The 14,243-nt window shown below is 36.1% G+C and overlaps 1 protein-coding gene across 1 annotated transcript in view; it reads left to right on the top strand.

Moving 5' to 3' along the window:
• The window catches only part of FMN2 (formin 2), a gene marked incomplete at its 3' end in the record, with an annotated part of 169,831 nt that overhangs the window by 45,121 nt on the left and 110,467 nt on the right, over nt 1–14,243 (top strand). The window contains exons 6-7 of the mRNA XM_009329214.1: nt 13,153–13,172; nt 13,370–14,221. Coding sequence (XP_009327489.1) covers nt 13,153–13,172; nt 13,370–14,221 — 872 coding nt within the window. The remainder of the gene's footprint in view (nt 1–13,152; nt 13,173–13,369; nt 14,222–14,243) is intronic.

Below are 14,243 nucleotides of genomic sequence, written 5' to 3'. Positions count from 1 at the left end.
AGGTTTGCTTGGTTGGGGTTTTTTTGGTGGGGTTTTTGGTTTTTTTTTTTTTTTTGCATGGTAGGTAAAAAACAGAGTCTTAGCAGAAAGAAAAAAGAAAAAAAAGCATCTTATAATTGTAAAATGAGTACATGAAACCTAGGTTTGGTTAGTAGTGGGACATCACAGAACCAAAAACCTAAAGCTGTTTGGAAGTCACCTAAATTCCTTGTTCTCTTAAATGCCTTATTATCAAAATATTTTAAATTTCTTCTTTTTTTGAACATTTGTGATGAGTGCCTATTCTGAGTATCACACAAATTTAAAAAGAAAGCCCTCATTACATTTATTTAAAGGTCAGCATCCGGATGTAATGAATTCTTCTTCATGCCATGGACAATGAGTGGTCTTTATAATCCTGTCTCAGGAGACGAAGTTTTGCCAGACTGTTCCAATTTCTAGCAGTTTGGTTATGAGATAGTTTACACTGAGTATTTAAACTATATTTACAGCAGAAAAGCTAGCCATCAAAAAATTCTTATGCCTGTAATGTTTCCGGCTCGGTTGTTCACTTTGGTTTGGTTCACCCCATTTAAACCAACAAATAATCCCTCAACCAAAATTATATGCCTTCTTAGAACACCACGTATTTCAACTGATAGTAACAACCAGACAAAATTTTGGCAGTTCGCAGGCACTGAAGACAGATTTATGCTGCATGATCTATTGGTGTACTTTCCAACAGTATCATAGCGAAACAATTCTAGCCTTAAAAACCTTAAATTACAGGACACATTTTGCCATGTTGAATATACTTTCCACTTTGAAAACATTGTAAGTCTGACTCTTGGAGTGTCTCTTTAGAGTGTTCCTACTACTACACTTTGCTGGTAACCCCTCTCTCAGCCTTTCAGCAGCGACATTTTTCTTACTCTAGTCTTTAACTACAAATTGTTATAACCTCTTAGGGTAATAATTTAGTGACATTTGAAATGTTCCAATTTTGACACTTAGTAATACAAAGAAAAAGGTTGTGAAATCCTTTAAGATAAATACATAATCAGTCTATTTAGAAAATATAAAACATTGGCCGGATTGGGATTTACTTTTCATTACTGTAAAATGTCACAGCTAGACTTTGTCTTGGAAACATGCATGCTGCTCAAAACTCTCTTAAACGAAACTACGGAAAGATAATTCTTTAGAGGTGAAGGTAAGATAAAGAAGGTAAATGTAAGATTTGTCTGAAATGGTGAAATGATTCTACTACACAAACAAAAAGAATAAAATAAAGGGAGATTTTTAAAACCTGTTTTATTTTGCTATTACATGGCTTTCATCAGGGTAGAGGCAAACTGTAGATGAGACTGGTTAACAATTGTGTTCAACAGCAATTGGAGGAAAATTGGGAACTCTTCCTTTATGAGCTCCCAAACCATTCTGTGGCTGTGGCTCTTTTTACACTGCTTCATTTTGCATGTTCTTTCTTGAGATACTCATTCAGAAAAACGCAGTGATCCTGGGAAGATGTGCCACTCCTCTTCTGTCCCTTCACTGCTTGCCGGGTTACTTTTTGTAAGGAGGAAGAGAAGGCTTGGGGAGGCAATGAACAGTTCTTCTAAGACAATTATTTTCCTACAAAAGTATGATTGCTAAAGTCTTAGATTTCAGCAGGGGAAAAAAGATACACATTTGGGTAAAAAAAAACCAGCAAAGCCATATGACGTATTCACAAGGATCTACCATAGTCTGTTGTCTCATTGAGGAAAGAAAGGTATATGAAAGAAGCAAACTTTTTTTTGAAGTTTTCCATATGAATCGAATGATAGTGAAATCTGTACTTATTGCATTTTTCAAAGTAAATAGTATAGCTAACTGATGATCTCTGTCCTGACAAATAGAACTGAATATATTGTTTTAAGAACTGTATCAATGTAAACTTCCTGCAACATTATGCCAGCATACCCCAATCTCAGAAAACAAAAAGCTAAAAAAATTCAGAGGTATAAATCTGTTTTGTTCTTATCTTGCAAAAAATAAAGCCAGACTTGCAATATGTGGTGCGCAGCAACTTATGTTCTAACTGTAGGTCCAATGTGTAATGTTAGAATTGGGATATCTTAGCTTAAAGTGGGTGAATATCAGGAAGCATATGTAGGCAGATAGTGCTTTCTTGTTAGCCTGCAGAATAAATTATGCTTTATCAAAAATGCACAGAAAGGAAACAAAGTTTGTGTGAAACAAGAGATGATAAAAACCTGGCAGAAGACTTTACTTCTGGGGTCATAGGAACTGCTGAAGTGCAGAGCATTTTGCTCAGGTGGTAAAGGGGAGTCTAACCTCTGTTGAACTTCAGGACATAAGTGCAAATTAGTTATACTCTGTCTTTTATGTTCATGGAATATAGTTCTTACACAGAAGTTTCCAAATTTATTAATGGAAATCTGTCTTTGATTCTTAATATTAGAACTTACTCCTCAGTTTAAATGTGCTGCAATTTTCAGGTTTTTTTGGTTTGTTTTTAGAAAGCCTAATAAGCACTAATAGATTTTTCATGTTCTACAACTGTAGCAGATTAATTAATTAAACTTTTTAAAAGATGAAGTGAGGTTCTCTGAGTTGAGACCTCAATATAAATTTAAACAGTCTGTTCCAGTCTGCTGTTCTTCCTATATGACTAGTAGCTGAACTTTGTGATTAAAACAGTCTTCTGATAAAGTCGGGATTTCTTAGGCCGTGAAGGGAAGGATGAGAATGCACGTGGAAATATGAGAAATGAGGGAAGAAGTGTAATTAGAAAGCCTGAAAGACATCATAAAGAAGTTGGCCTACTCAGCCACTAGATGGCAGTTAAGTATTTTTGAAGGTACTATGCAAGGCACTTGTAAGTCATTCCCGGGGGGTCCTGCAGATACACTGCAGTGAGAATATTAATTTTTTTTTTTTTGTCAGAAAGTGGTGGCTTTCTGGTGATTAATAAGTTAGCCTGCAAAAAGTATGCACATTTACAGTGTTTAATCTGACCAAGGCTTAGTAATTGGAGCATCTCTCAAAGATAATAAAGCTGTGTCCTAAAAATAATAACAGAAATCCTGATACATTAAATGTTTAGAAAGTTCTGTTCTGTCACTACTACAGTTTTTTTAAACCAGTGATGGGAACACATTTAATTTGGTCTACAAGTATTCTGGATGACTGTCTTTGTAGTGATAATTTAAAAGTTTTACTGCTGAATTACCATCATTTAAATAAAGAGATCAATTTTCTGTTGGATATGAAATTCATTTCTTCAACCATAATCCTGAATCTTTTCCATTTAGTTTTGATGAGGGAGAGGTTTAAAAAAAAAAAAAAGGATAAAAGTGCATTTTCATCAATTAATTGACATACATAGAATATAAAAAATAGACTCCATATTTAAACAAAAATAAATAAAGGAGTATAATATGTCAAGCCTGTGTGGTAGAAAAATAAAAGCAGTTAATTCTCAGAACAAATGTTAGTATTTTGTATTATATCCAGACTTCACAATACTTGGATTGACTTCCGTTGTTTTGCTTGAAGGCAGTGTTTGCTTCTTTAAAAGGAACAATACATTGGTATAATTTTCAGTGGAGTAACAATGGCACATTTTTGCACTGTTCCTCCTGGCCATGGTGAGACTAAAATTTGTGTTCTAATCTGTGTTCTTGATGTTAATGTCAAGATGAAGTTTTATTTATAAGCTCACTTAAATTTGAAAGGCTCTTTATTCTGTTTTCCCTCTTTGGTACGTGGCATGCTACCTCAATTATAGCTCTGAAATAATATAAAAAATCATAGAATAACTTAGGGCTGAATAGACATTAGGAGGTCACGCTGTCCAATCCCTCCCCCACCAGCACCCACCCTCAAGCAAGGCTAGCTTAGATGTTTTGTTGTTGTTCTCAGGATTTTGCTCATCTTCGAGGATGGCTATGTCGTAGTGCTAATATGTACTTCCTGCTTTGCTTAGTTGGTGGTGAAATGATAAGTCTTGCTACGTTTCTGTGTTGTTTTGATAACAGCTTGAGGAGATGAAAATGTGTGCTCTAAAAGCACATATTTCCTGTGAGTTACTCCTAATTCAAATGCTGCATACTTACAGGCATTGATTAAAATTCTCAAGAAACTGCTGGTCGAGTTCAAGTGATTCATCTGGTTTCACGACTTCCACATCACAGACTTTTATGAGAATATGGTAGAGCATAATACAAAATTTGCATCTAGTGATTATAATGAGCATTCTGCATTTTCCATTTTGACTATGCTTTATACTTAAACACAACCAGACAGTCTTTTTTGTCATTTTAGGCACAACTTCTTCGAAAAGTAGCACCAACCTTAAGGTTCAGACAATAATAATGCCTGAACAGTGTGCTTGCAAATTCTATCCAATGGAAGTCGATTTAGGATTTACAGACTTCCCTTTCTTCTGTCATTGATGGGAATAAGAGGAAAAATGAGAGTAAAACTGAGAAACTTATATATTTGAACCAGAATTACTTTGTGATATTTAAAATCCTTGGCTATAATATGAGACTTTCTCAAGAGATGAATTATTTTGTATGGGATAGAACTTGGATAGGAAGAATTACCTCTTTTCTGTCTGTGTGTGTTTCTGAGCACTAGTATGTTTTTTCTCTTGCCTTTTACAGCGAGCTTCTTGTAAAATACTAGCAGAGCATTGTTACTTCTCTGAGGAAGCAGTGAATAGAAACGCATGACAGGCATACACTTAGCGAAAATGCAATTTTAAATTGTTTTCATTTTTCTCCTCCGACTCCTTACTTTTTTTACTCGTGAAAATAGGTAAATTGAGAGAGTGTTCATTCCACCTACACAGTCCTGGTCAGAGCAAAATATATAGCAGAGCTGTATTTATTAATTATTAAAATACAATTTTTTTCTTAAATTCTTAAAAACTGAAACCCTATTTCAGATGAAATTCTATAAACTCCCCTTCTCCCAAAATTTGGTTTAAATTGGAAGTTTGATTATTTCTATATGAAATTCCTCTCACCTTTTGGAGAGAAGTGAAAACAAAGAGGTTTTTATATTCAATGGTACCGTACTATATTTGGATTACATAAAATATTTTAGGTACTATAGTATTTACCTACCTTCCAAACTTTTTTTAAAAGAACTCCACAGAAATTGAATTGAAGAGAACAGATGAAGAAATCGTATTAAATACGGGAGCGCAGCATGAAAAAGTGTGTATATACAAGTTTGTATGTGTGTGCATATGTGTATATACACACACATACAGATGCAAGTTCCATAAAATGTGTCTCCAACGAATATCTGGTCACTGAAAGAAAATTTCTTCTTGTGACATTCCTAGCAGGACAGACTGATCTCATTTGTCAAGTCGGCTTAACCTGTTTGAGAGAACTCATCCATTCACAAGTGAGCCATGTTCTAAAGATTAAATTCTTCTTTTATTTCTCTCAGCATTAAAGATCTGGTGCTACTTTACAGTGGTGTAGATCCTGTGAATTTCCACAGGACCCTGTGTGTGGAAGAGAGATAAGAACTGCTTTTCTTAGCAAAAAAATGAATATTTCTTTAATTTAGAAATATCCAAAATTATTAAAAAGCAAACAAAAAAACCCCCAAAACAACCATAACCATGGTAATTGCCATATTTGAATGAGAACTTAAAAGTAAAGCTGAGAAGAATTTCTACTCTGTGGATACAAAACAGACTAACTGGTTTAAGTTCTACTTATAATCAGATCAAAAGATAGTTATCATTAGGTTCTCCATTTTAAGTTGGTATAAGTAAAACCTGTAAGATAACTTTTTTCTTTTCTGTATTTTATATACATCTTTTTATTCGTTTATTAGAGAATATGCCAATAGGTATATTCAAAGCCCAAAACTACTGATAAAAATTAACTCTCATATTCCTGAATGTTTCATTACTCTGTTTTCAACATTCAACTTTTCCTGAAAACAAATGATTTTTTTCTAATGTCCATGATACCAAAGGGTTTTTACTTAACCTCTCAAAACGTAAAGCTCATCTTTGATGATTTGATTGTGATTGATTTTATTTAATGTTCTCTCACCCTAAATGATACTGTTTTGTTTTTAATTTAGCCTTCACACTTTCAAAGAGTTAGAGAAGCTCACTGACCTCCAGCCCCCTGCCTTCAGCATGTTCATGGATACATTTGTAAAGACTCTGATTCCATTTCCCCAAACTACTTCTGTCGTGAGTAGTAGGCTCATATTTCAGGGTAGTGAAGATTATTCATCCCTTTCTACAAAGATTTATTCTTACTGTGGATATTTTTTGCTGCTTATTCCCTGCTGGAAGCCTGAAACAAAAGCAACATGTGAACCTCCCATTTTGTGGTCTGGCTGAACTTTTGGATAAAAAGGGCAAGTACTGTGTAGAAGTATCATACGCTGGACAGTTGCTTATCATGATGTGGCAAAGTTCACCTGGAAAATCATTACCTTTTTTGATCTCCAATACTGGACCATCAGGAGAAGAAATTAAAGGCGTTCTGTCTCCTTCAGATTTAGATTATTAATGTTCACATTTTGGGCAATAGAATCCTTACTATTCTTTCTAGCACAAAAACTAGTATTGTTTCTGTATATGAAGAACACAGGAATAATAATAGAATGAGGTAGTTTACACAGTGACTACTTCCCAGGTTGCCTGTCAATCTCAGGCTGAATTGAAAATAAAGAAAAGGCCTGGTGTGAAAAAGTTCAACTCCTTTCTCTAGTGTGCAATGTTCAAGGTATACCAGAATTTATTTTATGTTTTAACACAATGAGATGGATGGTTGCCTTGGCCTGGATCCATAGGAAAACTACTCAAACCTTTTAGACTCATAGTTAAAATACTTTAGGACAAACGCAGGCAATAGAAGAAATGAAAGAATTCATCCCATGATAGTCATTTCAAAAAAACAGACTAAATATTGAGCAGAAAATAAATCCAAACAGTTTTTATCCCAACTTTTAAGGAAATCTGTGACTCTTAAGGTACCTATTGCTTATTGGATTGCTGGCATAGGTTTTAGTTATCTCTTCATCTGCTGAAGGACCTGAGTACAGCTAATTCTATTCTAGCAGTCTCTTTGAGATCAACATCAGAACACCTAAAAAGACAGAATAAATAGGCAAAATAAGTTTAAATTGAAATTAATAAAGTTGAACTGTTTTTTTTTCCTCTTTGCTTTCTATGTCCACTCTCATTTGTATACTTGTTTTACACCGGGTGAATGACAGAACAGTTAAATCAGTTTCTAGGCTAAATGAAACTATATGGAGGGGTAAGCCTTTTTTGAAGTCTTTATTGTTTACTGCTCTACTGTTTCATGTCTCTCTAATAATGATATTTCATATATGCTAGGAGAGAAACCTTCAAGACTTGAGGGGGGTTTTTTTGTTTTTTGTTTGTTTGGTTGTTTTTTTTAAATAAAGCAGGTCTAAAACTTTCTGGGCAATCAGGCTGAAAAATGTTATTTGTGCAGGCTAAAAGTAATATTATGTAAGATGACAGTAATTATACCCGACTGCTGTGTAGCTCCTAGGGTGGTCAGTGGTTGTGTGAGATTTTACTTTATCTTGTCTTGTCTGTAGTCTACAAAAATTCTTTTGAGGTTCCTATTGTAGCAGAACTAGCAGATAACCTAAGCTCAGTTAAGAGCCTTACAACTTATAGAGAGAAAAATCCTTCAATCTTTAATGCATGTCAAATTGGTTTTTGTTTGTTTTTTTTTATTATTTACTAAAATGGGAACTGTAAAGAACTGGGATCTTATCCTCTGAAATGCACTTAGCCCAGGGATAAGGAATTGAAACTGTTCAGGAACAGAAGCTTCAAGAAACTGAATCTGAACAAAACTGTTGTCTTCTGACTTCCAGCGTTAGAAGTTGGCACTTGTAATGCATGCATCTTTCTTCAAAGGTCCATGCTCCCTGCTGATCCTGTTTGTTTCTTTGAACTATTTGAATTGCAATAATTATTGATTTCTGCATGTTTTTGGTTTTGTTTTTTTTTGTCACCCATGATATGTTATGACAAATCCTCTTGGTTGATTAGACGTGTCCTAGCTCTTCAGCTTAGGAAGAGCTAAATAGTCCCCATGCCAGCACAGTGCAGGCTGGTGTAATCCGTCTGTTGCAGTGTGTCATTGTGTGGGAGATTAGCTCACGCCCACCAGATAAAGTTTATCACTTCAGGCAGGGCAGGGCATTACATCATTTGTATTCCAGGCCTTGCTTGTTCAGTGCTATCTTGGGGAGCTGTGCATCGTGTTTCCTTGTGGTTGTAGGAAGAAACATGGAGTGTAGCTTAAACTATTGTGAAAATGTATCTCCTTTGGCTCCATACATGCACCTTCAGTATAATAAAAGCTTCTCAAAAAAGATTTGATCTCATAGTCTGAGGAAGAAACTAATATCCAATACAAATTCTACTCCTTCAGAGGTTCTCCCTGATGCCGTTGGCAAGTTTGCCAGCTTTTGACTCAACTTCTACTACTGTAAACTAAAATGTTGCAATGGGCTTTGAGGATTAAAGGAAATGTGATAATTAATTAGGTGGATGTTATTTTGTTTGAATGTAAATCATGTGTCCATTAGTACTTCTCACTTGACAGTTGCTATAACACTGAAAATGCCTGTTTAAAATGTTGTGTCTCCTTTTCTTAAGGTTGATCTGCAGTTGCAAGAAGCAGCTTTGAAAATGAGACAGCTTTAAAAAGAGAAACCTGAACAGAGATCACATTTCTCTGAATTAAATCCCTACTGTGGCACTACTTTGTGCCATTCAGTGAGCGTGCATGCTCAAAAATTTTTCACTTGATGTAGAAAAGAGGCATTTATTAACAGAGCAGTTGGAAAGAGCATCCTTCTAAGTAACTGGACGCTGCTAGTACCACAAGGTGTTGACTTATTGGAGGACCTGAGGGGTCTTTTATTTTGCCATCTTAGTCCTGTTTAACTGTATGCTTCTATTCCCTGTGCGTGCTTGCAGTCAAATAACAGCAGAGACTCTGAATCATGAATTCTGATGTAGAGAAACTAAAAGGTTAATGTTTTGGAAAAAAAACGAGTAGTATAATCCTATCATCTAAATATGAATTCCACCCAGAGAGGAAATTTCATGACACTAAGTGACAAATTGCTGAAAATTATCAAACTGCTGATGCAACTTGTTGGCTTGTGACAGTATAAGGCATTAACTTCTAAAACTAAACTGTAATGTGTCTGCATTTTTCAAATATTCCAAAATCACCATTAAGTATAAGGCATTAACTTCTAAAACTAAACTGTAATGTGTCTGTATTTTTTGAAATATTCCAAAATTACCATTACGAACTGCCATTATGTTTATTTTCAGAAGAAAAACACACATTATGGCTGTTCATAAAGTATATAAGTGAATGCAAGTTGAGATACATAGATAGAGACAAATATATAATACGGACACACATATATATGTGTATATATATGTATGTATATATGTGTGTGTGTATATATATACATTTAGACTATGGCTAAATTTCACAGATGTGTGGGGTTTTTTCTGCCTGGAAATTTAGTTTTATTGAAGGGTCTGTAAGTTTCAGTCACTCATCTGAGAAACTAGGATATCAGACTCAGTAGAGAAGGTAGCTGCAATCTGAGCTTTTACATGTTTGAAGATCCTGGGCGTGTTCTATCTATATGGATCAGCTTTATGCTGGACATCTGATGTGCACGTGTGGAAAACATGACAAGATTGGAATGAATGGGATGTAACATACGGGCTTTTGGTACATGTGCAGATCCAAGTGTACAACCTTTATACAGTAAAGCCAGTATTCCCAGATCAGTTGGATACTGTACACACACGCACCTACCAGTGCAACACAAACACAGTCAGTCCAGCAGCCCCAGATTGAGCATCCAACTCATTGCACATGGAACATGTACAACCTGTTTGAGAAATGCTGGGCACCATTCTATAGCCATACACCTCTGGAATTTTTTTTCCTGCTCACGTCTTTCACGTTCAAGTCACCTGGATAAAGCAAGGCTTAAGCTTCCACCTTTCTTTCTTTCTTTACAGAAAGAAGACTGTTCCACAGTACCTGGGTCCTGGGTAAGAACTCTAGGCAAGAGAGAGCTCCCTCATATCTCTTTTAAACCCTGTAGGTTTCTGCTGTGGAATTGTCCTTTGGATTAAAAATGAACCTTCTTTTCATTATGTGTATTTTTTATCTGGGTCTTCTGGTTCTTGTCAACAGCTTTTGACCATCTTTTACATGTGTGAAAAATTAAGTCTTCCCTTGCTTACTTTTCTAAGAAAACTGTCTAATTTTCATTTCTGATTGGACTTATATATATTTTAAATTTTCTTCCTTGTTGAGGATAGTGGAAACTTGCTGTGGCTTATGTTTGATACAGCCCTTTCTGATCTAGAGGAAGACTTTAAACTTCTTGCTAGGGGAAAGGCAGAAATCTAATTAAACTAGTTTGAGGGCATCTTAAAAGTCAAAATGAAAAATATCTCTATCTAAAATAATTACTGACGCGTATAAATACTGGGGCTTAATTTTGGTTTGTGTTTGGTTTTTTAAACCAAATAAATTTAAAGTATGTAATTTCCTCTGGATAAATATCTCTGTATTCACAGCAAAGGCTTGTTTGTTCATAATATGCTGTTTCTGTGAAAACCTAGATATATTGGTGATTCTTAGGTAACAACACAATAGCAAATCACCAGGTTGTCTGAAATGCCATGTCTCAAGGACAGCAGAAAAATTTTCTTAGGGCATGGGGTAAAAGTCACTTTAATTCATCAATACATTTTTGTTTCTTGTTTGTATTGCTTAATCTTCTCACTTGATTGCCTATTTTTTTTAAACTTTAAAAAAATACTTCTTCTCTTGAAAGAAATTTCATGGTCTGCAGGGTAAATTCTCTTGTAAAACAGTGAATTCTAGGTTTTTCCTGTAGTTCAGGTAGAATTTCAGGATTCAAGGATTACCGCTTTTTCTTGTGAAAAGTTGAATCCAATCTCCTGAGTTAAATGAGTTTTTAAAACAATGAACTGTTCTGAGATCAGCCATCACTAAGGCAAATATCTTCAGAACCATTTAATATTGTGTCTAATCCTGTTGACTTCAGTTTGTTTGTGGCGGGAATGAATTTTCCAATTCATATAGAATTGGGAAGCTGTATCTATCATAAAACCCTTGGTGGAGTGTTCTTACAGTGTAAAATGGGAGCTTAGGAGAGTTACAGTCTGGGGAAACTGGATTTGCTCTCAAATAACTGAAAACTGGTGTGTGGCTTTAATAATCCTAGGAACACATTTCCTTTGATAATGTTGCCTTTTGAAGAGTTGATAGGCCTTATTATTGTATTTGCAGCTGACTGGTAGGGGGATAGGAGCAGATGAAACAAAGCGGTAATAGAATATTCTTTCTCCTTTGTAATGAAGTTCTTCAACAAAACTGTTGTTGCTACAAAGTATTGAGTTATTGAAGGAAACTGATTGGATTGAAGCACCATGAGTAGTCTGTAATGGAGATGTGTTTTTCAGCCTTTTTTCCTTGTTATAATACTGTTTGTTAATATGTCTGCTCTGTTCATTCCTTCGCTATTCATTGAAAAACTTTTTTGATGTTCCTTTCTCTGTTTTACATTTCTCTTCAAAGTTTGGTAGGAAGATCTAGTTATAATCCCTAACTTTTGGTTCAAACTGCTGTTCAAGAAAGTAGGAATTTGATACCTTTGATAAAGGTGCTTCAAAATCAAACAATATTTGGTTTAAATGTAGTAGTTGCTGGTTTACTTCTGGGATTGCCTTAGGACAGCTGGGAAACTCTAATATAAACATGAAATTGAAATTTTATGTTTGAAAACCAATTCTGTGCAGAAACAATTTTTTAAGTATTAATGAACATATATTTTATTAATAGTCCCCAGCTGGAAGTTACAACTTCATTTTCCAGAAAGAAAAATGACACTTAAATGTTTCATGTGTCAAAGGATGAGATGAAAAACATCATCTTCCTGAAACAAATCAAGGCAATTAGTATATCAGGTATTGTATGTTTATTTGTAGGCTTCTTTACAAGACCTGTAAAATCTGAATAGTTGAAAGATTTCCTATGAAGTAAGCCTACAGTCTCATCCATGAAGCTTATGATTTTATAAAAGGGAACAAAAAGGCACTAAATAGCTGTTTTGCTGTAGCCACTTGGGAAACCTGTTGCATGACAAACTTAATTCAACTAAATGCTTGAAATGCTGACCAATATTCCAAATTTAAAGAAAAAAAAAAGTACTAAAAAGTAAATGCATGCAACCAGAAAATAATAAGTTTTCTATTAAAAGATTTTGTGTTGTGAAGTCATGTCTGTTCTATCTCCTGTTCAACTTTCCTGATAAGCACAAATGGCTATTTTTGGACTAGGTTGCTTGTTTTGGTACCTTTTGATAAAGGCACATACCATTAAATTTAGTACAGTTTGTTACTGGTATTTATTTAAAAACATAGGAACTACTGTGCTGTTTAAGGTTAATGGTTCCTCCACTCAGTCTACAGCAGGCAGGATTAGATACTTCAGAGAAAGAGATAAAAAAAAGTGGAAACTGTCAAATACAGAATAACCATTCCAGACAGGAAACTTTTCTAATGTTACTCACTCACAGTCTGTCACTTGGCAAAGGAGTTTCAAATTTTGGGTGGGAGGAAAGTTTTCCCTTAGTTTTGTCTTACTTCTTTTCCTTCTCAAGCATGCTGGCTGGAGAAAAGCATACTTACTCTGTTCTGAGAATAGCTGTTTTCGAAAAGTGCACATTTGTTATGTTCTGCATTCCTAATCTGTATTGTATCATTAAGGTGTATATTGAAACCCAGCGGTCAGTAGTGTGTTGAGTCTGTTATGCACAGTGCATCCCTTTGCAGAAACACTTAACGTATTTTCAGTTAACGGAATTAAAGTAATGCAGTGCCCTTCCCATCACCATGTCTGCATATCCATGTGTATACAAACACTTGCAGTACTTGTGCTCAGTTGTTGGTTGTTTTCTTGGTCAGGGTATGTGGGGAGAGGGAGGGGTTGCTGCTGATTTTTGGTTTTGCTAAATATAACCACAGTCTACAACATGCTCATACTGATGGAGGTAGTTTCATACTGAAGCAAGTAATTTTCCTAAGCTATCTTCTTCCACTGTAAGATGCAGCTAGCCAAAATGATACCTCTGTTTTTAAAGGCTTGTCATAACTGGCTTATTTCTGAACATCTGGAATACCAATATTTTTGATCTAAATTTAATTTTTTTTATGTAGTGATGAATGTTATCTGTTTTGTGCTTATTATATATTTATTTTCTTTCAAAGGATGATTTTGAGGTGAAATCTGAGGAGCGTGCCAGTGTCATTCAACAACTTGAGCAAACTATTGAGGATCTGAGGACCAAAATTGCAGAACTAGAGAAACAGTTCCCTGCTGCAGAGGTACAGACTGCTGGGAGGGAGCAGGAAAATGAGCACATGAACGCAGTCTGCGGGGAACTCAGCAGTGTGACTCCTCAAACGAACGGAGAGGAGACCGTACCCAGGGCTGTGTCACAAGCAAGATCTGTGCAAACATCACCAACGGAGGATTACTTAACACACACAATGCCTTCAGCTAATGCACTGCCACAGCCACCCCCAACACCGCACTTAGAAGGGGGCAAAAGTGAAGAGCCAACTCGGAAATTGCCAGCTTTAGAACTACAGCCCATATTTTGTTCTGAAATCTCCTTAATTCTGTCGCCGAAGCTGATCTCGGTGCCACTGGATGCAAGCCAATCAGTACAGAGTACGCCGCAGTCACCTCTTCTAGGACCCAAAATTAATTTGTCCCTTGCATTTGAAGGAGAGACTGCAATGCCAGCTTCCCATCAGCCTCTAAGTACTGTAGATGTGACTTGTAGTGAACATCCTCTTTCTTTGCGCCCGGAGCCCACACGTAGCATTGACCCATCACTGCCAGCCACCGAACCGGCTGCTCCCCTGTCTGGAGCACATGTCCCTTCCCTTGCCACTCCCATGTCCATGGCAGGAGTACCACCCCCACCACCCCTGCCCGGCTTAGGACTTCCTCCTTCTGCTGGCTCAGCAGTGCCACACCTGGACCACTTTTTGCCGGGCATGCCACCACCTCCTCCTCCTCCTGCTCCACCTTTGCCAAGGGAGGAGATACCTGTGCTGCCTCCAGCCCCTCCTC

This window comes from Pygoscelis adeliae, unplaced genomic scaffold (genome assembly GCF_000699105.1).
Source record: "Pygoscelis adeliae isolate BGI_AS28 unplaced genomic scaffold, ASM69910v1 Scaffold77, whole genome shotgun sequence".
Lineage (NCBI taxonomy): Eukaryota > Metazoa > Chordata > Aves > Sphenisciformes > Spheniscidae > Pygoscelis > Pygoscelis adeliae.
Note: the sequence above shows the minus strand (reverse complement) of the source record. Positions and strands in the feature narration are given on the sequence as shown.